The sequence below is a fragment of the Xenopus laevis genome, chromosome 2L (genome assembly GCF_017654675.1).
Source record: "Xenopus laevis strain J_2021 chromosome 2L, Xenopus_laevis_v10.1, whole genome shotgun sequence".
Taxonomy (NCBI): domain Eukaryota; kingdom Metazoa; phylum Chordata; class Amphibia; order Anura; family Pipidae; genus Xenopus; species Xenopus laevis.
In genome coordinates this window covers 100315586-100340458 of record NC_054373.1, presented here as the reverse complement: position 1 = coordinate 100340458, position 24873 = coordinate 100315586, and the positions used below count along the sequence as shown (strand labels likewise).

The 24873-nt window shown below is 38.4% G+C and overlaps 1 protein-coding gene across 3 annotated transcripts; it reads left to right on the top strand.

The window, feature by feature from the left end:
• Nucleotides 1–551: 551 nt before the first annotated feature.
• Nucleotides 552–24873, top strand: tlcd3a.L (TLC domain containing 3A L homeolog). 3 transcript variants are annotated; one of them, XM_041582248.1, is made up of 5 exons: nucleotides 552–957; nucleotides 6284–6367; nucleotides 7642–7870; nucleotides 21033–21128; nucleotides 22728–24873. In XM_041582248.1, the coding sequence occupies exons 1-5, from the start codon at nucleotides 836–838 to the stop codon at nucleotides 22998–23000; spliced, it is 804 nt and encodes a 267-aa protein (XP_041438182.1). In that variant the 5' UTR covers nucleotides 552–835; the 3' UTR covers nucleotides 23001–24873. The 3 variants fall into 3 exon arrangements, with proteins under 3 accessions (XP_041438182.1, XP_018102411.1, XP_018102410.1); XM_018246922.2 differs by having other exon boundaries at nucleotides 553–957; nucleotides 7741–7870; XM_018246921.2 differs by having other exon boundaries at nucleotides 556–957; nucleotides 7654–7870.

The window sequence follows — 24873 nt, the reverse complement described above, 5'->3', positions numbered from 1 at the left end:
GGCGAGAGATGCTTATATAAATACAATTTTCATACTTTTATTCATTTTTTTGTCTGATCTATGCGTGACCTATCAGAGTGCCTTGTTACAACTTTTTTGTTTATCCAGTTACGGATTGTCCTCTCCCTTGGCTGAGGGCCTGGGGCAGAGCACCTGGGCCGCCTATGTAATTCGGGGAGTGACTTCATTGGTGAAGATTTATTAAATATGTATTTGGCTTGCAATGTTGGAACCAGAGCCTTTTTGCCCACAACGACTTTGGAATGGCTGAGAAATAAATTGCAGTTAGCCTTGGAAAAGTGCACTGCATTTGCACACTCCTAAATGGCCCTTCTTCTGCCTTTTGCGCTTTGAAAAGTTGTACGCCTGCATCTACCCTTAGCCAAGCGCGCGCTCTCTCTCTCTCTCTTTTCTCTCTCTCTCTTCAAGTCATTCAACCAATAGACGTAGCTTGTATAACTGAACTCTGTGTCTATTGGCTGATACATCACTGATGCTGATAGTCCTAGAAGTGAGTGAGTGAATAGGTGGGCGGGAGGAGGCATAGGGGGTCGGCTGGGCGTACGCAAAGCATCTCGGGCGTAGTGGGGATTACATATTTTAAAATCAAGAGGGGAGGTGCAGGGCTAACTCAGCATCTACCTTTCCATGAGGTGTGGTCCCCAGTTTGCGTGCATCCCTATCCTGAAAGGTGGTGACGCGAGTAAGGCGGAACCAGCAGTTGAAGGGATCTGTGGGTTTGGAAGAATTCTCCGGTGACGTCGCCGTGGGCGTGGCCAGGAGCTGACAGGCGGCTGCTTTGGTTCTTGCAGTAGTTTGTGTGGTAGTGGGCACGATGTGGCACGTTTTGGCTGCAGGCTCCTTCTTTTTCCCGGGGCTTTATCTACTGTGCAGCCAGTGTGCCCGGCGGACCTTGCCAAAATGGACAGAAGCTGACTGCTCGCTGCTTAGTACCAGGTAACGTTGTGCTCCTAATGCAATGCACTGCTGTATAACATCTGGAGGCTGTAATGTACAATATGGACTGGAGGCTGCACAGTGATGGAGGGCCCAGCAGCAGAGACTAGCTCTTGGCTTTCTTACAGGCTCAATGTGTGGAGTGTTTGTATGTAGTACATCACTGTGCGCCCACAGAGCTTGCAATTCCACTTGCACCCATACCTGTGCTTGCACTCCTGTGCCCTGGGGAATAAACTCTATCTTCACTTACACTCTTTATACTGTATGTCTTTTCTATTCTATGTATTGTAACAGCTTTGTGTTTCAGCCGACACACCAAATATGTGGCCCTTTAGCAAACCCTGTAACTGCTGGCGGCCCAGGAGATATAATGTCGAATTTAAAATTTAAATTAACTTTGAGTATGATGTAGCGAGTGATATTCTGAGACAATTTGAAAATGTTTTTCATTTTGTATTATTTGGGGTTTTTGAGTTGTTTAGCTTTTTATTCAGAAGCTCTTAGCTTGTAGTTTCAGCAATCTGGTGGCTAGGGTCCACATTTCCCTAGCAACCATGCATTGCTTTGAAAAAGAGACTAGAATATGAATAGGAGAATGTCTCAATATAAAGATGAGTAATAAAAAGTAGCAATAACAATACATTTGTAGCCTTACGGAGAATTTGTTTTTAGATGGGGTTAGTGAACCACATTTGAAAGCTGGAAAGAGACATAAGAAGAATGCAAAAAAAAAAAAAAAAATGAAGACCAATTGAAAAGTTGCTTAGACTTGGCCATACTTTAACATATTAAAAGTTAACTTAAAGGTGAACCACCCCTTTAAGGGCCCTACAATGAAATGTCTTGTGGGGCCCAGTAACTTCTAGTTACCTCCCTGCCAGCAGAACTTCAGCTTTCAAAAGCTGGAATGTCACTTATCAGTTGTACTAGTTATCGGAAATCAGAGCTCCAGAAGTCTATTGTTTATCCACTAGGCTTGCGATATAATTTAGTGAGACAAGCAGAAACGTGAGTTACACATAGACTGTTATGTGTCTACATGAACTTTTACATCTGATAAATTAAGTGCTTTGAAGAAAGAAACCAGGTGATATCCTCTGTTTTTGGAAAGTAGTGTTTCAATAATGTTTCCCCCCTCTGTGTTTTAACCAATTTTCTTTCTATGTAGAAAAATATGCAGTCATCTCTTGTATGTCTGTAGTATAATAGCTCACACCATTTACAGTAAAGGTCTGGAGATTTCTTAATGTTGTGTAACCTCAGCCTAAAGCACATGAGCTGAGAGTCGGTATTACATGGTTATAAATACATGTACAAGTACATTCATTGACATTGCCCTGACTCTGCTTTCCAGAAAACTAAGCTGATATGGACATGCTAGATATTTTCTTAGCTCTCTCTCTTTACACTGATCTGGCTGCAGTAATTAGCAGAGGTACATCTACAGTAGGGTGTTAATGTAGTAATATTGTAATCTAGTGTACAATTTAGTTAGACTTTATTATATTAGACTAGTAGGCAATGTATTTTTCAATGATGCCTGTACCTAAAAATGCATGTCACCACATTAACAGGTTCCAGCTAAAAAGATGCATATTTGCAGCAGCAGTAGAGCACCTAATAGTGTAATCTAATACTAAAAACTGATGTGCATATTTGCTATACCAGAGACAGCATATGGATATTTTTATTTATAAAGCCATTCTCCTTTATTTTATGTTAAAAGCTTAAACATTTTAAAATCAAATAATTATTCTGAAAATAGTTTCAGAGCTTAAATGTTTTAATTTTGGACGTTTTAACAAAAACAAAATGCTACAAATGTTTTTCAGTTAGGAAACATTACCATGCATCCCTAGTTCCTCCCTGTTAGCTCCACTGCATTTACCTAATTATAACATATGTACTGCACTGAGGGAATTATAATAATGCGCAGAATTCTAAGAAGTGTTTGCTTCTTCGTGTTTATTTAAGGCATGATCCCCCATGGTGTCATTTAGCTCCATAAGTTGTCTGTATATTTTAAGGTTGCACAGTAAGTATGTCATGTAGTGATTTTTATCTACCCTTAGCAGATTTACTGTGTTTTATTTCTTTAACCAAGCATTTAGGGACTTATTACAATACACCTTATGACCTTCTTCTATGGTTTATAATTGGGGCAGAGAGCCTGAATGATCACAATAGCAGAAAGAGAAGAGGAGCTGATGTACTAAATACTAGCAGATATAGTGTATCCTCAGATAAGATTTTTAAACAGGCCTATATTGGTCTTAATCGGCAGGCTGTATTGAAAATCATGCAAAGGAATGTGTATGGCCAGCTTAAAGTAGAAGGAAAGGCTAAAATTAAGTAAGCTTTATCAGAAAGGTCTATATTAATACATCAGTAACCCCTCAAGGTAATGCTGCTCTGAGTCCGATGTCAAAAGAAACACAGCATATCTTTCCTTCTATTGTGTATACATGGGCTTCTGTATCAGACTTCCTGTTGTCAGCATAAACCTCCAGGGCACAGGCTTGAGCATGCTCAGTTTGACCCTTTCCCCCCTCCCTCCTCCTCTCCCTGCTGTAATCTTAGCCCAGAGCTATGAGTGAGCAGGGAAAAACAGGAAGTGATGTCACACCAAGCTAATATTGCAGCTGCTATCCTAAACAAATAAAGAGAGCTTCTAGAGCTGTTAACTCAGGTATGATAAATCATTCTGCAGAATAGCTTGCACTATTGTGGTTATTCTATTGGCAATAAACTACTTTGGTAGCTTTCTTTCTCTCAGTGGTCGAACCAACTTAGTTCGGTTGATTTAGGAGTATAGCTAAAATATTGCACAAGTGCAGTTGCCAGGAGCAACCACGCAGTTTGTGTTTACAAATCTACTGCAAGTTATAATATGAAAGCAAACATTTGATATCTATAATTGCACTTGTGTAATTGAAATAGCTGTGTTAGTATAGGTTTTTCTTCTGATATTTTCCTGTGCAGATTGTACCCCGTGCAGACTCTTTGCAGCCATTACCCCTAACCAAACTTTCATCAATCATTGTTTCTTTGTTCAATGACTTCTAGGAAGTCAAATAAAGTTAGAGTGTCTGGTAAGCATTACTTCTGTCACATGGAGACTCTTTTGTTATACCTAGATAACAGTTCTCAATGACCATATTCGTTTAGAGGTCGAACTCAAGTTAAAATCAAACACTTGATTATCCATATGGAACAGTAACACAAAAATGTAAGTGTCTTAAAGTAATGAAAATAAATTGTACTGTTGCCTTGCACTGTTACAACTAGTGTGTGTGCGTGTGCTTGAATGGCTGCCCCCATGGCTACACAGCAGTTTGTTTATATAAACTATAGTAGTTTTTCTGAAGCAAACACACCAGTTGTACCAGTGCAGGACAACAGTACATTATATTGCCATTCCTTTTGAATACTTAAATTTTTACACACAATCAAATTTTTTTGTTTAATTCAAAGGTACTGGGCCACATTTATAAAAGTAGGACAAGGATTGGAATTGTTTATTTTGCCTGTAGGGCTACAGTATAACCCAGACTGCTGGGCAGCTACCTATGGCTCTCCTTTCACCACAAAGATGCCAGTCCATACCAGAGTTGCTGCAGTGAGCAGCTGGAACCCTGTATTAATGACTGCTTGAAGTTGCCTATAATTCTGCTGACCATTGTGGTGCTTTCTGTTTCTTTCTATTATGTGCAGGTTTGGACATTAAAACACAATCTGTGGTTTCTTCTACATCACTGTCTTCTCCACTGTATACCACGGCTATGGGTAATAGCTGATAGTGGAGGGGTGCTGAGGATCTAACTTTAACCTAACTCTTTACCCAACTCTAAATTAGGTCTACTTTGTGTAAAAGCAATAGCACATGTATAATAGGATTAAATTGCCTTGTGATGCTCTTATTCAACCTGCAAACTAGTGGATCATGTGATATTTTTCCAAAGTGCAAATATCCACTTCTTTGGCCTGAGGGAGCAAGCAAATTGTAGGGGATACATACATGGCTGTTACTCCAAAATGAAAGGGGTTGTTCGCCTTCCAACACTTTTTCAGTTCAGTTGGTTTCAGATAATTCATCAGAAATAAATAATGTTTTTCTAATATTGAAGTGTAAAGTTTTTTCACCTTCTAAAGCTGCTCAGGGGGGTGGAGGTCTCCGATTCTGTAAACTGTTCTAAAATGATAAATGAAGTTGATACATTTCTTATCTTTGACCCTGCTGAGTAGAATCTCTGGGTTTCATTAAAGGCAGCTCTTGATACAATAGTTGCTAATAATCCAGAGATGCTGAGAAGTGTATAACTAGGCGCAGGACTCCACAGACGATTCCGGAGCGTTCCGATGCGCAAAAACGCAGGCATCACGACGGATGCGACGGAAATAAGGTAAGTAATGCTATTGTCGGATCGTGTTGCATTGCTGATGCGACACGACTGTCGGATGCAGCTTGCAGCGTCTGCATCTAACAGCGAATTGCATCAATGCTGCGACACGATCCTACAATAGAATTACTTACCTTATTTCCTTCGCCTCCATTGCGACGCCTGTGTTTTTGCTCATCGGATTGCGCCGGAATCATCCATGGAGTCCATGGGCAGATTTATTAAGGTTCGAATGGTAAATTCTAATTTTTGATTTTATTTTGTGTCAAAACTCATAAATTCAGATTCAAAAGCACCAACTCGAATGTAAATTCGAATGTGAGATTTATCACACCTCGACCATGGAAACAGTTCTAATTAAAATAATTGCCACCTAAAACCTGCTGAATTAATTTACAAGTCAATGGCAGAGGTCCACTGACCAATTTGAAGATGTTAATAGCCTTCCTGACATTCGAGTTTTTTCCTGAGAAAAGCTTGAATTTAGTTTCATTCTAATTCGAGTTTTCGGGTCAGTTTGAGTTTTTTCTTATATAAGATAATATTCAAGTTTTGAGTACATTCAAATTTATTAGAGTTAAAAAAATCACATAAATTCGAAATTCAACCTTTTATAAATCTGCCCCTTAATGTTGCAAAATTGTAACAACTCAGAATCTGCACCTGAATTAATGAGCTGCCAGGCTGAAACAGTAGAGACAGGAACATTTAACTTTAAATTTAGATTTTGAAAAAACAATAAAAAAAAAATGGAAAGCAATTGAAAAAAATAATAATTTTCTAATGTGTGAAATGTTCTTATGAGGTAAACAGTTAAATCAGCAATACATTACTATCTTTCTCATCATTGCACAGTGTGTATGTATATAAGAAAATGGCTTGATCGAAATAAGTTATATATATATATATTTTTTTTTTTTCAGGATTGTATCCTCTGTGCAAGGATTTCTTGCTGCTTCCTCTGGTATTATTGTTATCACTTCCTGTAAAGATGTGAAGTTTGACAGGTGAGATATTATTAATACAATACCACTATATAATTTTTTAATCTCTCTTTCTTTTACTGCCACTGCTCTGCTCGCCAAAAGAATTGAGTATGTTCTACAAGCAGTTATTCACCCTGCCATCATTACGCAGAATACTGTGGTAATAAATCGTATTTTTACAGTTTATTAAGAAGTCAAAGCATCTCTTATATACACAATCCATGGGATGTTTAGGAGGAAAGAGAATCCCAGTAAAGTTTACTGTGTATCACACGCACTATTTGGAATCTCTCTGTCTCTCTGGGTGACAGCTTCCATAGATAGATTAGCCTTTTTGAGTAAGATAGGTATTTTAGATAATTTAGGACTAATTTAAGACTGCCCTAATCATTAATAACACCTCTCACTCAACTCCTACTGATTTTGATTTTTAAAATTAGTGATAAGTGCTTTATATGTAGTGTAGGCTGCTTAGAAGGGTAGGGCAGAACATTCATTACACATGGAAATAATTGGAAAAATACCTTAAAGTGGGTGCGCTGTCTTGTATGTGTTCAAATGTTTAGCTAGAGAATAGCCACATACTCTACACAACTATATTCTTTGGCTAATGCACCAAGCTAATCTAAATTGAAAGTCTGCTTGGGTTGTTTCAGCTAATTAGAAAAATCTTATAGTTGTATACTGTTTACAAAAGAGAGGCGGTCTGACAGTGAGCTTCACCGAGGCATTAAAGATGTAGCCACAAGGACATAAATATCAAGCATAGTAAAGTTGGGAAGCTGGGAAAAAAGGCACGACACAAACACGCCCCGACTGCAGATTTATCAAATATCAAGCTAGGAAATTCTTAAGGACAATATATGTTGTCAAACAAAACATGTTCCTCTGCAGTCAAACACTATTCTGCTGTATGGGGTGTTAGCGTTCAGCACCAGTGCTGGTCTCTAACATCTTTCTGAATCATGAATCATACATTGTGTAAACAGCAAGAGTCTAAAGCTGGGCAAACATGAGCTGATATAAACATTTCTGTCAGATAACAATAATATCTATGCATCTACATGTATGGGACCTGTTATCCAGAATGCACCTGTTGTTTGCCGGATAATGTATCTTTCCGTAATTAGTAATTAGTAACTTGTACAGTTTCCATTTTAATAACAAAGCCCATTAAACTGAAAAGTATTTCCTATGTTGTTTGATAACCATTGCTATAAAGAATATACAACGTGTACTTTGTAAGAATGGCTGTTTAAATGCAGTTTAGGGAGATAACATTATTAACACCTCAGATCTTTTCACAGACATTGGCTGGCTACAGCTTACAACTGGTTTATTATACCATACATGTTATATGACATCTATGCTATGTATCTTCGGCACTGGTACAGATGTTACGATAAGCAGATCTTGAACGGAAAAGATCACTTTGCTACAGCAATGGACAGTTTTCTGCGGAAGGATTTCCTCATGCTGGTTCACCATGTTGTGATTCTAACAATTCTTGTGCCCATTGGACTGGTAAGACTAATAGTGCTGCTTATAACTGTTTCATATTTGAGGAGTTTAAGCTATCACTAATTTAGATTATGGGACGCATATTATGTTGGCAATAATTACTTTTAGAACAGAATTCTTGTTCATGAGGGCTAGCTGTTTTACCCAGGTGTAACAAGCTGACAGTTATTGACAATAACACTCCAACCTTACTTCATATATATACTAATAATGCATGCACCTTTCAGCAGAATTCAGCTTATAGGAGGCAGCCACCTTCCCATTCACCCTAGGGAACAATCTAAATAAAGCCTCACATTGAGGCATGGAACCTATCAGCTCTCAGAGTACAGTTTCTGAACAACTGTGGCTCTTTAGATTGCAATCATGGTAAAATTTCTGTTCCTCCTCAAATACTTTTTTTTCTGCTGTGAAGATGTCCATTAAAGGAACAGTTCAGTGTGAAAATAAAAACTGGGTAAAAAGATAGGCTGTGCAAAATAAAAAATGTTTCTAATATAGTTAGTTAGGCAAAAATGTAATGTATAAAGGCTGGAGTGACTGGATGTGTAACATAATAGCCAGAACACTACTTCCTGCTTTTCAGCTCTATAACTCTGAGTTAATCAGCGACCTTAAGGGGGACCACATGGTACATATCTGTTCAATCAGTTTGCAATTGATCCTCAGCATTCAGCTCAGATTCAAAAGCATCAGATATGACCCGTGTAGCCCCCCCTCAAGTCTATGATTGGTTACTGCCTGGTAACCAGGGTAACCAGTCAGTGTAAGCCAAGAGAGCTGAAAAGCAGGAAGTAGTGTTCTGGCTATTATATTAGACATCCAGTCACTCCAGCCTTTATACATTACATTTTTGGCTAAATAACTGTATTAGAATTTTTTTTATTTTGCACAGCCTATTTATCTACCCAGTTTTTATTTTTACACTGAACAATTCCTTTAAAGTCTACTTGTGACAGGTAGCATTTATGGGCAGGATCAAAATCAGACCTTTGTATGTTGAAAGTTTCCATGATAAGAATTTTCCATGATTTTTGATGATAATAGTATGATTTTCTATTAATAAAAAACTCACATATCATAGCAGAACAACTTTTCTTATCACTGCTTTTATCTAGTCTACTAGGTTTCTGTGCTGAGACTTTAGCTCATTAGCAATACACAGACACAAATTTTATACCCTGATGCAGCCAGAAGACAATGAAAAGAAACACCTTTTTTAAACAAAGTAGCTTAAAGGAAAACTATACCCCCAAACTATGTAGGTCTCTATAAAAAGATATTGCAGCTCATGTGTAAAACCCTGCTTCATGTAAATAAACCATTTTCATAATATACTTTTCTAGTAGTATGTGCCATTGGGTAATCATAAATAGAAAATTGCCATTTTAAAAAACAAGGGCCACCCCCTGGGATCGTACGATTCACTCGGGTAAATTTATCAAAGAGTGAAGTTCTGCCACTAGAGTGAAATTCCGCAGCTCTCAATTCATTTCTATGGGATTTTGAAAGGCGTATTTATCAATGGGTGAAAGTGAAAGTTCACCCTTTGATAAATATGCCTATATAAATCCCATAGAAATGAATGGAGAGTGGCGGAATTTCACTCACTATTAACTTCACTCTTTGATAAATATACCCCACTGTGCTCACAAACATATCAACAAATCATACATGTTAGGTCACATGAGCCAATTAACAGACAGAGTTGTGTCTTTTGCTTCAACACTTCTTCCTGTTACAGTTAGAGTTGTAGTTTTTCTGGTCAGGTGATCTCTGAGGCAGCACACAGACCATCACAAAATGGTGGCTCAAGGCAAGAGATGTAAAAGGGCAATATTTACTTAAATATATAGACCAGTTTGTAAAGATTCTTTAATATGCCACTTAATATGAGGTAAACTATCTGTTGCTTAAGTGTTCATTTTGGGGGTATAGTTTTCCTTTAAGCCTCACCAGGAAACTTCAGGTGATTTTGGAAATCGAAGCGATGCGAGTGCATTGTGCTGGTGTTTTCTCATTCAAGCAGGCAGAAGGCAGGAAGAAGGCAGTTCGGGGAGATTGTCGCCCCGCAGAAGAGGCGATTAGTCGCCAAGCGACTAAATCTCCCCGAATCTGCCCATCTGCCCCTACCCTAAGGAAAAAGATGTTTTCCTTTGGCCTCTAATCACTTCCTCCTGCCCCTCACTGCAAGACTTCTCTCAAGTGTGTGTCTCTCTCTTTCTCTCTCTCACTGGAATTCCCCACCATTTCCAACCAAACTAAAGAAGACTATTTGATTCACCCTGAAATATCAAAAGACAACATACCACATAAGAATCATTGCATGCACTGTGAAGCCCCTGATAATGAGCTGCTCAAAGGCTGCTGCTTAGGGAGAAGTTTGTTTATTTAAAGGTAGGTAGGGAGCGCGGAACAAATTGCCTTTTTTATAAAGGAAGGGGGAGGTGAGTTCAGTGAACACGGCCCAACTTTTAAACTTGTGCTTTATAATGGCAAAAAACAGAAATAGTTTTTCTTCGGTCTCGTGTTTTTATATGGCCATGAAACTCCTCGGTAACTTATAATATCCTTATATTTTACAAGAGGGGTACTTTATTCACTATATATTGCACACTTGTTTGATGGGAATATCACTGTTATTTTCATTGCACTGTTAATTTATTATAGTAAACAGTGCTTTTTGTGGTGCATTCTGGGGGAACTCGGGCAAATTTACTAAAGGGCGAAGTGACTAACGTTAGTGACAATTTGCCAGCATGACGTAATTTCGTTACTTCGCTGATGTACTAACGGGCACAGGCGTAACTTCGCTAGCGAAGGAGATATACTCTGGCGGTAATTCGCTCCCTTACGCCTGGCGAAGTTGCGCTCTGGCGAAGGGATGTAACTATGCAAATTCACTAAGATGCAGATTTTACTGAACGTTACCTCTTGCGCCAGACTTGTCTTCGCCAACTCAGACCAGGCGAAGTGCAATAGAGTAGATAGGACTTCCAAAAAACATTGGTGGAAGTCCCAAAAAACATTGGTGACTTTTCATTTTTCAGGGTGATAGGCTGCAAAAGATCGTAATTTTTTTCTGGGGTACCCGGCTTCCCCCCTACATTTCCTAACATATAGTTACATAGTTGCAAAGTTAAATCGAGTTGAAAAAAGACAAAGTCCATCAAGTTCAACCTCTCCAAATGAAAACCCAGCATCCATACACACCCATATCTATACTAAAGAGTTTATATCACTTTACTATTACTATAGAGTTTACTATCACAATAGCCTTTGATATGGAACATAAACTATACACTGGGGTCATGTGTAGGGCAATATAACAACTCTACCTTATTTTGTTAAAGGACCAGTAACATAAAAAAAATAAAAATAATGAAAAAATAACACTAAGACAGTTTTCACTTTTAATTCGCAAAGCTTTTATTAAGAAATTACTTACTGATTCTCTGATTGCGCTCCTTTTCAGAAACGGCGACAGGGTGCGGCACTCGATTTCTCCTCCCTGGCTGGGAGGCGAAATCGAGCGCCGCACGATGGATCGTCGCCCTGTCGCCGTTTCTGAAGAGGAGCGCAAGCAGAGAATCGGTAAGAAATTTCTTAATAAAAGCTTTGCAAATTAAAAGTGAAAACTGTCTAGGTGGGGTTTTTTTTCGTTAAAAAGAAACAAATCATTTTTTTAAAAAAAAATGTTATGTTACTGGTCTTTTAAGGTTTCCCGGGCTTGTGTAATGTAATTTATTTAACTTCCCGCCGTGTGCAAATTAGCCAATGCTAGTGCAACCTTGCTTCGTTTGCCGCAGTAAAGTTAGTGCTACTTTGCCAGCGTTCAGCGCCCTGGACGCAACTTCAGATTTTAGTGAATTAGTGATGTCCTGGCAAATCTACGCCTGGTGAAGTGTTGCAATGTGACCAAAGCCATCTCTGGCGAATTTTCGGAGGTTAGTGAATTTGCCCCTCGGAGTATTTAGTGGTAACATGGACAAACATTCCCCAGTCCAGTAACACATAGAAAGCAATCAGAAGTATGACTCAACTATTCTCATTGCTGTAGAGCACTTCAAACAAACTATTACAGGTATGGGACCTGTTATCCAGAATGCTCAGGACCTGGGGTTTTAGGGAAAGGAATTTTCCGTGAGTCTACTAGAATATTGTGTAAACATTAAATAAACCCAATAGGCTGATTCTGCTTCCAATGTGTGTATATGAGAGAGAGAGAGAGAGAGAGAGAGAGAGAGAGAGAGAGAGAGAGAGAGAGAGAGAGAAACAATATATATATATATATATATATATTTATTTATTTATATATATATATATATACTGTGGTAGAGTCCTAGTCACTCTACCACAATACATATACATACACACATTCCACCCGGCACAGGAGTAGGTACATGGGGTTTAGAGGGATGGGATCATTTAGTAACTTAAATAGTAAATTGCATGATTGCTGTAATCAACAGCATCTAACTAGCAATTAATAAAAGGGGATCTAAACACCAAATTCAAAAATTAAAATGTGCCCTAAAATGTGTATTCAGTATAAAGCTATTTAAGAAACCAGATGCACTTTTTGTTAGAATTGTATGTTGCACCAGCCGTAGCTTTTAAACAAGGTATGAGAGAACAAAGAGGTTCAAAAACCACTGCTCCCTAGTAAGCCTACTACACACGATGATCAGATAAGCCTTCAAGCATGCCATTAATAATCTACTAGTATACTGCAGTCCCTCCTCAGGACCACCCTTTACTGAACCCAGAAGGCTTAGGGGATGGAGTGTAATGATGATACATGGTCGTATTTTCTTTTGCAGTTTTCTGATTCCTTTTGAGATTTCTGTGGCTTGCCGTACTTCAGTCCAGTACTACTTTAGCAGGCACTAAACATGCCAACATTTGGTTGGTTTTTCAAATGCATATAGAAAAACGTGCAGTGTGTTAGGTATTGAGGAACCTATAGATCCCTAGATATCAGCCACACTCTTGATAATATAGGAAATAGATAATAGAGAGCACTCACCCACGCTCGCTGTATGTCGACCTTGCCGTCTGTGCTGACACATGCACGCGTTTCCGGAAGAACACGTTGAATACTGTATCCACTGAGCAACAAAATCATGGAGCACCAGGCAGCATATTGGGTCATATAAAAAATCCAAATTTATTGAGAAAAATCATAAAATCATGATGAGCAAGCAAGTGAACATAGCCCCACGCTTAACGCGTTTCGTGGCCTCGCGCCACTTCTTCAGCCATGAGTCTCTGTGGTTTTTAAATGATAAATCCAGGAGGCTTCCAATCTTCCTAATTTATATTCAAAATCACCTCCTCTCACTTCCTTACGCGGTTTGTCTATTACTTGGAAAAGAACCTGTATAGCCCCATCATGTTTCTCTATTATATGTTTTGCAACCGCTGATTTCAAGTCTTTCCTGTCTGTGGCAGATATATGTTCTAGGAATATGATAATCTTATTTATATAATAATTCTAAAAAGAATCCTGATATTTAAACTTGTTAAATTTATATATATAATATATAATATGTGATAAATGAATGTATGTACACGGCCACTAATATCAAACAAGGGAGGTGATTTTGAATATAAATTAGGAAGATAGGAAGCCTCCTGGATTTATCATTTAAAAACCACAGAGACTCATGGGGGCTTGAACAGGGACTGTGAATTCTCCTGTTTCTGTGACGAAATAGATCAACGCTGTCGGGGATGGTAGTTTTCCCTTGTTTGATATTAGTGGCCGTGTACATACATTCATTTATCACATATTATATATTATATATATAAATTTAACAAGTTTAAATATCAGGATTCTTTTTAGAATTATTATATAAATAAGATTATCATATTTCCACGTACTCTATTTTAGATGGAGACAACAATTTAATATGTATGTATATGAATTAACTCATTTTCTTAAATTGTCTTTATTATTTTCAAGATTAATTTATGTTTAACCCTTTAAGTGCCAGCAGAATTGACCAATTTGGTTACGCGAAATGCCAGACGTTTTTGAAACATTCTGTGCTCTCTCACTTTAGGGGCATTTTCTGAGGGGAAACCTATAGTTCAGCTAGGAAAACTATACATTGTTTTTTTCGGGAGAAACTGAGCTTTCTAAATCTGCCTGAGTTTTCTTGTATTTCCACCTCTGCAAAAAGATTTATAGTGCTAAATACAAAAAAAAATGAAAAATTCCTATTTTTCACAATATATGAACTTATACCTGAAAAATATTTCATTTTACGCATGAAAATCCAACTGATTTGGAAAGCCTCATGTCTCTTGAACATGCCAATACCAAATATGTATAGTTTTAGGAAGATTTAGGACATCTGTACAGCAAAAACTACCGGCAGTATATTACCGAATTTTGAAAGCAGAAGGCAGAAAACGGCATACTTTTGATTCCAAGGCCACAAAATCCTGAAACAGTATGTTTACCCCAGAAGACCATATATTTTTGGAAAGTACACATTCTGCCGATTCCAAAATGGGTAACTGTGTCTCTCTACTCCTAACTACCAAACATCAAAGCTTGTCTGAACGTAGCGTTTTTTATCAAAATGTATCAAAATTTTGAAAAATCACTTCAAAGGTTTTATTTTGCTGCTCCGCATATCACACACTATATTAGATACCAAGAAAAAACACCCTGAATATGATTGCCAGGGGTCCACTGAACAGTTTGATCCCCATTGTGCATAGGATTACCAAAGTACCTGGCATTTAGAGACCCCAATATGAAGTTAGCACATCCAAATTGTCCAGGACTTTACTTCAGCTACTGAAAAATCAACACACTGACTGCATTTTTTGTGGGGTAAAAACACCGAAATATACGTTTACCCCCAAAACCATATATTTTTGGAAAGTACACATTCTACCGAATCTAAAATGAGTACCCATGCCTTTCTGCTCCAAACTACTGAGTCGCAAGGCTTTCCCAAAATTGTCAGTTTTGGTGAAATATCTGAAAATTTCCTAAAAGCTTCAACTTCCCAGCACCATATCACCCATGTATCATTACATACCAAGAAAAAGCACCCTAAATATGATTGCCAGGGTTCCTCCAAACAGTTTGGTAGCCATTGTTCATAGGTTTACCAAAGTATCTGGCATTTAGAGGCCCCAAAATGAAGTTAGCACATACAAATAGTCCTGTGAGTAACTTGAGCTAATGAAAAATCAACACATTGACTGCATTTTTTGTGGGGTAAAAACACAGAAATATACGTTTACCCCCCAAAACCATATATTTTTAGAAAGTAAACATTCTACCGAATCTAAAATGGGTACCCATGCCTTTCTGCTCCAAACTACTGAGTCGCAAGGCTTTCCCAAAATTGTCAGTTTTGGTGAAATATCTGAAAATTTCCTAAAAGCTTCAACTTCCCAGCACCATATCACCCATGTATCATTACGTACCAAGAAAAAGCACCCTAAATATGATTGCCAGGGTTCCTCCAAACAGTTTGGTGGCCATTGTTCATAGGTTTACCAAAGTATCTGGCATTTAGAGGCCCCAAAATGAAGTTAGCGCATACAAATAGTCCTGTGGGTAACTTCAGCTAATAAAAAATAAACACATTGACTGCATTTTTTGTGGGGTAAAAACACAGAAATATACGTTTACACCCCAAAACCATATATTTTTGGAAAGGACACATTCTACCGAATCTAAAATGAGTACCCATGCCTTTCTGCTCCAAACTACTGAGTCGCAAGGCCTTCCCAAAATTGTCGGTTTTGGTGAAATATCTGAAAATTGCATCAAAGCTTCAACTTCCTAGCACCATATCACCCATGTATCATTACGTATCAAGAAAAAGCACCCTAAATATGATTGTCAGGGTTCCTCCAAACAGTTTGGTGGCCATTGTTCATAGGTTTACCAAAGTATCTGGCATTTAGAGGCCCCCAAATGAAGTTAGTGCATACAAATAGTCCTGTGGGTAACTTCAGCTAATGAAAATTCAACACATTGACTGCATTTTTTGTGGGGTAAAAACACTGAAATATATGTTTACCCCCAAAACCATATATTTTTGGAAAGGACACATTCTACCGAATCTAAAATGGGTACCCATGCCTTTCTGCTCCAAACTACTGAGTCGCAAGACCTTCCCAAAATTGTCGGTTTTGGTGAAATATCTGAAAATTGCCTCAAAGCTTCAACTTCCTAGCACCATATCACCCATGTATCATTACGTATCAAGAAAAAGCACCCTAAATATGATTGTCAGGGTTCCTCCAAACAGTTTGGTGTCCATTGTTCATAGGTTTACCAAAGTATCTGGCATTTAGAGGCCCCAAAATCAAGTTAGTGCATACAAATAGTCCTGTAGGTAACTTCAGCTAATGAAAAATCAACACATTGACCACATTTTTGTGGGGTAAAAACACAGAAATATATGTTTACCCCCCAAAACCATATATTTTTGGAAAGTACACATTCTACCGAATCTAAAATGAGTACCCATGCCTTTCTGCTCCAAACTACTGAGTCGCAAGGCCTTCCCAAAATCGATGGTTTTGGTGAAATATCTGAAAATTGCCTCAAAGCTTCAACTTCCCAGCACCATATCACCCATGTATCATTACGTACCAAGAAAAAACACCCTAAATATGATTGCCAGGGTTCCTCCAAACAGTTTGGTGGCCATTGTTCATAGGTTTACCAAAGTATCTGGCATTTAGAGGCCCCAAAATGAAGTTAGCACATATAAATAGTCCTGTATGTAACTTCAGCTAATGAAAAATCAACACATTGACTGCATTTTTTGTGGGGTAAAAACACAGAAATATATGTTTACCCCCAAAACCATATATTTTTGGAAAGTACACATTCTACCGAATCTAAAATGAGTACCCATGCCTTTCTGCTCCAAACTACTGAGTCGCAAGGCCTTCCCAAAATCGACGGTTTTGGTGAAATATCTGAAAATTGTCTCAAAGCTTCAACTTCCCAGCACCATATCACCCATGTATCATTACGTACCAAGAAAAAGCACCCTAAATATGATTGCCAGGGTTCCTCCAAACAGTTTGGTGGCCATTGTTCATAGGTTCACCAAAGTATCTTGCATTTAGAGGCCCCAAAATGAAGTTAGCGCATATAAATAGTCCTGTATGTAACTTCAGCTAATGAAAAATCAACACATTGACTGCATTTTTTTGTGGGGTAAAAACACAGAAATATATGTTTACCCCCCAAAACCATATATTTTTGGAAAGTACACATTCTACCGAATCTAAAATGAGTACCCATGCCTTTCTGCTCCAAACTACTGAGTCGCAAGGCCTTCCCAAAATCGACGGTTTTGGTGAAATATCTGAAAATTGTCTCAAAGCTTCAACTTCCCAGCACCATATCACCCATGTATCATTACGTACCAAGAAAAAGCACCCTAAATATGATTGCCAGGGTTCCTCCAAACAGTTTGGTGGCCATTGTTCATAGGTTTACCAAAGAATCTGGCATTTAGAGTCCCCGAAATGAAGTTATTAGCTGAAGTTACCCACAGGGACTATTTATATGCACTAACTTCATTTTGGGGCCTCTAAATGCCAGATTCTTTGGTAAACCTATGAACAATGGCCACCAAACTGTTTGGAGGAACCCTGGCAATCATATTTAGGGTGCTTTTTCTTGGTACGTAATGATACATGGGTGATATGGTGCTGGGAATTTGAAGCTTTGAGGCAATTTTTAGATATTTCACCAAAACCGACAATTTTGGGAAGGCCTTGCGACTCAGTAGTTTGGAGCAGAAAGGCATGGGTACCCATTTTAGATTCGGTAGGATGTGTACTTTCCAAAAATATATGGTTTTGGGGGGTAAACATATATTTCTGTGTTTTTACCCCACAAAAAATGCAGTCAATGTGTTGATTTTTCATTAGCTGAAGTTACCTACAGGACTATTTATATGCGCTAACTTCATTTTGGGGCCTCTAAATGCAAGATACTTTGGTAAACCTATGAACAATGGCCACCAAACTGTTTGGAGGAACCCTGGCAATCATATTTAGGGTGCTTTTTCTTGGTACGTAATGATACATGGGTGATATGGTGCTGGGAATTTGAAGCTTTGAGGCAATTTTTAGATATTTCACCAAAACCGACAATTTTGGGAAGGCCTTGCGACTCAGTAGTTTGGAGCAGAAAGGCATGGGTACCCATTTTAGATTCGGTAGAATGTGTACTTTCCAAAAATATATGGTTTTGGGGGGTAAACATATATTTCTGTGTTTTTACCCCACAAAAAATGCAGTCAATGTGTTGATTTAGCTGAAGTTACCTACAGGACTATTTATATGCGCTAACTTCATTTTGGGGCCTCTAAATGCAAGATACTTTGGTAAACCTATGAACAATGGCCACCAAACTGTTTGGAGGAACCCTGGCAATCATATTTAGGGTGCTTTTTCTTGGTACGTAATGATACATGGGTAATATGGTGCTGGGAAGTCGAAGCTTTGAGGCAATTTTCAGATATTTCACCAAAACCGTCAATTTTGGGAAGGCCTTGCGACTCAGTAGTTTGGAGCAGAAAGGCATGGGTACTCATTTTAGATTCGGTAGAATGTGTACTTTCCAAAAAATATATGGTTTTGGGGGGTAAATATATATTTCTGTGTTTTTACCCCACAAAAATCTCCCAAATGAAAATAGTACATATGAATTTTCACATATGACACTCTGACTGCTACAATACAAGCACCTGGTATGTGCATTATGCACCATAAGACCCCCTAACAGTATAGAGACCCTAGAAAACCATATATTTTCTGAAAGCACACATTCAGACGAATCTAAAGCAAGTAATTACATCTTTCTACTGCAAACTACAAAACCACAAAGCAATGCTAAACATAACGCTTTTTATGGAATTTCTGAAAATAGTCACAAAGCTTGCATTTTACCCCATTATATACCCCACATTTTGTAACGTACCAGCAAAAGTCATCCTCAATATGAAAGCCAGGAGTGTACTGAACAGTGTGATGCCTGATATGAAAAGATTTACCAAACTAGGTGGCATACAGAGACGCCCAAATGAAATAGTACATATGAATTTTCACATATGACACTCTGACTGCTACAATACAACACCTGGTATGTGCATTATGCACCATAAGACCCCCTAACAGTATGGAGACCCTAGAAACCCATATATTTTCTGAAAGTACACATTCAGATGAATCTAAAGCAGGTAATTACAATTTTCTACTGCAAACTACAAAACCGCAAAGCAATGCTAAACATAACGCTTTTTATGGAAATTCTGAAAATAGTCACAAAGCTTGCATTTTACCCCATTATATACCCCACATTTTGTAACGTACCAGCAAAAGTCATCCTAAATATGAAAGCAAGGAGTGTACTGAACAGTTTGATGCCTGATATGAAAAGATTTACCAAACTACTTTGTACACAGAGACCTCCAAATGGTTATATAGCAGACAAAATTTCCAAGGTCAAAATGAAGTAACAAAAATCCCTAAAATCCAACAAAACCGCAAAAATCAATGCTTTTTTTTTTTTCGCCTACTGTAATCAGCAGTCAGAATCAATTTTTGATAATTTTAGCATGGCCAAATAGGTTTTACAGACAGAAAAAGGGGAACAACACCTTTGCAAAGCTGAAAATGTAATAAAATGGCAAAACATGCAATAAAATGTCTAAAAATGCACCAAAATCACCCAAATTGCAGTATAATCACCAAAATAACATACAAAAGGTATTGCGCAGTGCAATTAGCGAATACGCTATTCGCAATGGCAATAAAACAGTTTTTTCAGCAAAAAAAACAGACGATGCGATAAGAAAAAAAAAAAAAAAATACACAACAGTGCAAGTGTGTATGTGTGTGTGTACAACTGACCAATTGCATGTTGTGTGTGTGTGCAAGCGTGTGGGGGTGCTGTGAATGTGTGTGACCCCCCTGATCCCCCAAAAATGTATGTGATTGTGTGTAAGTGTGAATGTAAGTGTGTAATGGGAAAATAAGTGTGTGTTTGTGTGTTTGTGTGTGTTTCTGTGTGTGGATGGGCACTAACCTGGGGGAAGCAGGTCCAGATCGTTGTGCAGGGCTGGAGGAAGAAAATGCTGCATCACCCAGGAAGATCCGTTGAGAGGGGGCGGAGCTTCGGCTCAGGAAGTGAAAGCAGCAGCAGGACACGCAGTGTGCACGTGTCTGCTGCTGCATTTAGGGCCCCTGGGCGATCGCGCCTCAGGGGCCACTCGTTCCCGGCCCCTGCTCGTTGCCTGGGGGCTGGGGAACGAAGAGGAACGGAGCAAGCGGCTTGAAAAGCCGCTCCTCCGTTCCCTAACCCTGAAATGCTGCAGAACGTAGAATCTACGTTCTGTGGCATTTCAAGTGCCATCCCCACAGAACGTAGATTCTACGTGGGGTGGCACTTAAAGGGTTAAGATTATATATTTTTCCATCCATATAGGTGATATAATATTCCATTTGATTATGGTAAGAGATATATATATAGATCTAGCTCCTAAGATTCTGGTCTTAAGATAGTTTTTATATGGGTGGTAATGAGTTAATGGTTTTAATCAGGTGTGGGATGTCTTGATATAGAGAGTTAGAAGAGGAGGGGCCCCGTGCTTCTGAAGAAGTGGCGTTAGGCCACGAAACGCGTTAAGCGTGGGGCTATGTTCACTTGTTTGCTCATCATGATTTAATGATTTTTCTCAATAAATTTGGATTTTTTATATGACCCCAAATGCTGCCTGGTTCTCCATGATTTTGTTGCTCAGTGGACACTCTTGATCAGGGGTCCCCAACCTTTTTAACCCGTGAGCCACATTCAAATGTAAAAAGAGTTGGGGAGCAACATAAGCATAAAAAGGCCCTTGGGGTGCCAAATTAAGGGCTATGATTGGCTATTTGGTAGCCCCTATGTGGACTGGCAGCCTACAAGAGGCTGTACTTAGGCACTATACTAAGTTTTATGCAATTAAAACTTGCTTTGAAGCTTGGATTTTAAAAACAAGTACCTGCTTTGAGGAACCTGAGAGCAACATCCAAGGGGTTGGAGAGCAACATGTTGCTCACGAGCTACTGGTTGGGGATCACTGCTCTTGATAATAACTATGTATCTTTCTTTTCATAGTTTCTGAGAAGTGATATTGGCGATTTCTTTGTTGGCTGTCTTTATGTAGCAGAGATGAGCACTCCATTTGTGTCACTTGGTAAAGTTCTAATCCAGGTAAGTTTTACCCTGCAGCTGCATCTTCATTTTTTACTTCACGCTCCCCAGTTGATATCCAACTTTTGGTCATGGCACCCCTTAGTAGATAATGACAGATATATGAAAACACTGCTATATCTGCCACACAGTACTTCCAAGAATATCTACGACTCTAGCAATATCTAGTTGAGCTTCCAAGAATATCTAAGAGAGCAGATTGGCATTCTCCCCAATTTCACCCAACTAGGCCTTCAAACAATGCCCCCAGTACCTATGCACAAAAATAAAAGAATACACCCAATAGTTTCTTAAATTGGTAGTGCACATTTAAGTCACCTTTTAGTGTTTTATAAAATGTTTTCTTTGCATCTTTTCAGTTAGTCTTTGTTTTTTCTGCTCCTTCTAGTTTTCAAAAAGAGGCCAATGGTCCTGGCAGCCAAAAACCTAAGCTCCAATTGGATTGTCATTGTTACTTTTATTGTATTTACATTATCTATTTTTAGAGGCAGATTTATTAAGGATCATGTTCTGTTTTCAATGAAAATTGAGTTTTCAAGGTTTTTTTATCAAAAAATCAGGTTGAAAAAACCCTAAAATTTATTATACCCCGACCCTGGAGATAGCTTGAATCTGAAAATACTCCAGCTAAAACCTGTTGAGGTCATGTAGAAGTCAAAGGCAGAGGTCCCTTGAACCATTTGAAGATGTTAATAGCCTTCATGATGTTCGAGATTTTTTCGCAGGGTTTTACTTGAAAACTTAAATAATTTGAGGGATCTCAGGTTTTTTTTTGACAAAAACTCAATTGATTACAGTTTTTGGGTTGTTAACCCCGAACTCGTTGAATCGAATTTTTTCCATTTAAGTTTTTTCTTAAATAAGATACCGTTTGATTTGTGAGTTCATTCGAGGTACAGTATAAAAAACTTGTAGGGGTGCACCGAATCGACTATTTTGGATTCGGCCGAACCTCCGAATCCTTTGCGAAAGATTTGGCCGAATACCGAACCGAATCCTAATTTGCATATGCAAATTAGGGGTAGGAAGGGGAAAAATGTTTTACTCCCTTGTTTTGTGACAAAAAGTCACGCGATTTCCCCCCCTGTCCCTAATTTGCATATGTGAATTAGGATTCGGTTCGGCCAGTCAGAAGGCAGAATCCTGGCAGAATCCCGAACTGAATCCTGGATTTGGTGCATCACTAAAAATTCGACCACCTTATCATTTATTACTTCTTTCAATTTGTGCCTCTCCTATACATTTTTCTCTTTCAATCTCTGATTCAAACCATTGCCTGGTTGCTAGGGTAAATTGGACTAGTATTCCAAACTGGAGAGCTGCTATAACAAAAAGCAAAAAAAATTTAAAAATGAAGACCAATTACATCATATTTAACGTGAAGGTGGGTTCCTAGTGAAGGCAGTCCTGTTCGTATGAACTGTTTTTAGGGAACAAATAGCTTTAAATGATGGGCACAGTGGGGCTGTACACTTGATTAGGATAGTGGCTTTTGGCCTAGTTGCGTTTTTTTTGTCCTGGATTGTATCACTGATTACATAGTGTATGTAGCGGTACACTTTGATCTCCTAATAACAATCTGTTTCTTCTTTTTGACAGATGAACCTGCAGAACTCTCTCCTGCACAAAGTAAATGGTGCCCTTGTGTTAATTACTTTTTTCCTGTGCCGCATCCTCCTCTTTCCATTTATGTATTACGCCTACAGCAAACAGTATGGGATCCCCTTATACAAAGTGCCTTTCAGCATACCTCTACACTGCAACGTTGCCAATGCCTCCATTATGGCCCCACAGATATACTGGTTCTGGCTTATTTGCAAAAAAGCATTAAGACTTTATCGGGGCCCAGCTAGATCTGGAAAAGACAGATAACAGTAAATTCCTGTATGCATAATCTGTGACTTATTGTCATGAACCAGATATTAACACTCACTGGAGATTTGCAACCCATAGGCACTGAGCTTTCCATTTGTCTCCAGGCCTGTATCTGACAAGGGAGTGTAAGTTTGTGTCACCCAATACACTGTCCTTTATTCCTGAGACTGGACAAGTAACATTAATGAAAAGCAAAATCTCTCCACATGAACACATCATTGACAATCATCTTCATTTTGTTTTAAAAAAAATCTATATTTATGTGTCTGTGTATATATAGACTTTTTTTTATGATGTTTTACATCAGGGTTACAGATTTTGTTTTGGAGTGGAAAACGTAAACAAGTGGATTGCAAAATGTAATACACATATGTAGCATATATTATTATGCTGAGATTTAACTCCTTTTCAGAAGACCAAGGGTTACTACTTTCGTATTTAAAAGTTCTCGGGAACAGGTTGTGATATACTCTGGGAAGACCATACTGGAGTTGGACTGTTTATTTTGGATTTCCCATTTAAATATTGTGACGCTTTATATGACCTAGTACATAGTACAATGGCAACACTACGGGCCAGATTTATCAAGGGTCGAATATAAAATTCGAATCCTCAAATTTTTTTATGGTGAAAACTGTCAAATTCGACTAGGGTGTTATTCAAATTCAATTCCAGTTTTTTTTTAAAAAAAAAAATCGAATCCGATTTTCAAGATTTATCATACTCTTGCCCTTTAAGAACTCTAATTTGACTATTCGCCACCATATTTTTATATATATTTTTTTTAATTTCAGCTTGCCAGTTATCCTGTATTTTCCCAGAGAAGTCTGAATTAGTACCTGTTGTTTTCGCAGATTATGGGTATGGTCAAAAATGTTTCTTTTCTCCAGGCAATGTGGGCAGATAGCATAGCTCAATTAAAAAAGAAAATATATATCACCACCCTAGGCTTCCTTAGGCTAAAGGAATGCGGGATGTCAATAGGCCTTTCCTTCATATGCAGCTGTTTTGCATTCATATAAGTTCCCAATTGTCTTTTTTGGGAAAACCACAGCTTTCAGAACACCTCTTAGCTGTCAACTCCCCCTATTTCATCGGGAGTGACCCAATAAGGACCGCCTCCTCCTGGGCCTCCTGTTACCTTACAGGTTCTCATAATGCAGTTTATGTAATTCTATAAAGGGTAGGGAAACACCAAATCCTTTGCGAAAGATTCGGCCGAATACTGAACCAAATCCTAATTTGCATATGCAAATTAGAAGTGGCAAGGGGAAAACATTTTTTAATTCCTTGTTTTTTACTTCCTTGTTTTGTGAAAAGTCACGCACTTTCCCTCCTCGCCCCTAATTTGCATATGCAAATTCAGATTTGGTTCGGTCAGGCAGAAGGATTCGGCTGAATCCGCATCCTGCTGAAAAAGGCAGAATACCGAACCGAATCCTGAATTCGGTGCATCCCTAATGAAGGGGTTTCCTAATATTCCTATAAACTAATTTTTTGGGGGAGATATTGTTCCTTTTTAAGACATGAATAAGGTTCACAACTGTATGATTGTAATGTCATGAAATTATATTGTATGTTGCACCTTTGGGATTTTTTATATGTAAAGGCAATATTATTTGCAGACATTCTTATACAAACGTATGACATATGTTCCAAACTGTTCCTTTAATGGCAGTAGAATATTTGTGTAAAAATGTAATACGGTACAGAAACTAATATTGATGAATTTCTAAGACCCAGAGGCTTATTTATTTTTGCAACCCCTAAAAGGTCATTATACTCTTTTCCTCTTTGTCAAATGAAAATTCTAAGGCTAATGGCACACGGGTTGTTTCCTCTCTGGTGTAAATACACTGAGAAATGCTGA

What these genes read in the sequence shown, in the direction of transcription:
- tlcd3a.L (XM_041582248.1), top strand. Translation starts at nt 836, where the DNA reads ATGTGGCACGTTTTGGCTGCAGGCTCCTTCTTTTTCCCGGGGCTTTAT. An exon ending in TGCTCGCTGCTTAGTACCAG is followed by an intron (nt 958 to 6,283) that starts GTAACGTTGTGC and finishes TTTTTTTTTCAG; the next exon opens with GATTGTATCCTCTGTGCAAG. An exon ending in TTGGTAAAGTTCTAATCCAG is followed by an intron (nt 21,129 to 22,727) that starts GTAAGTTTTACC and finishes TCTTTTTGACAG; the next exon opens with ATGAACCTGCAGAACTCTCT.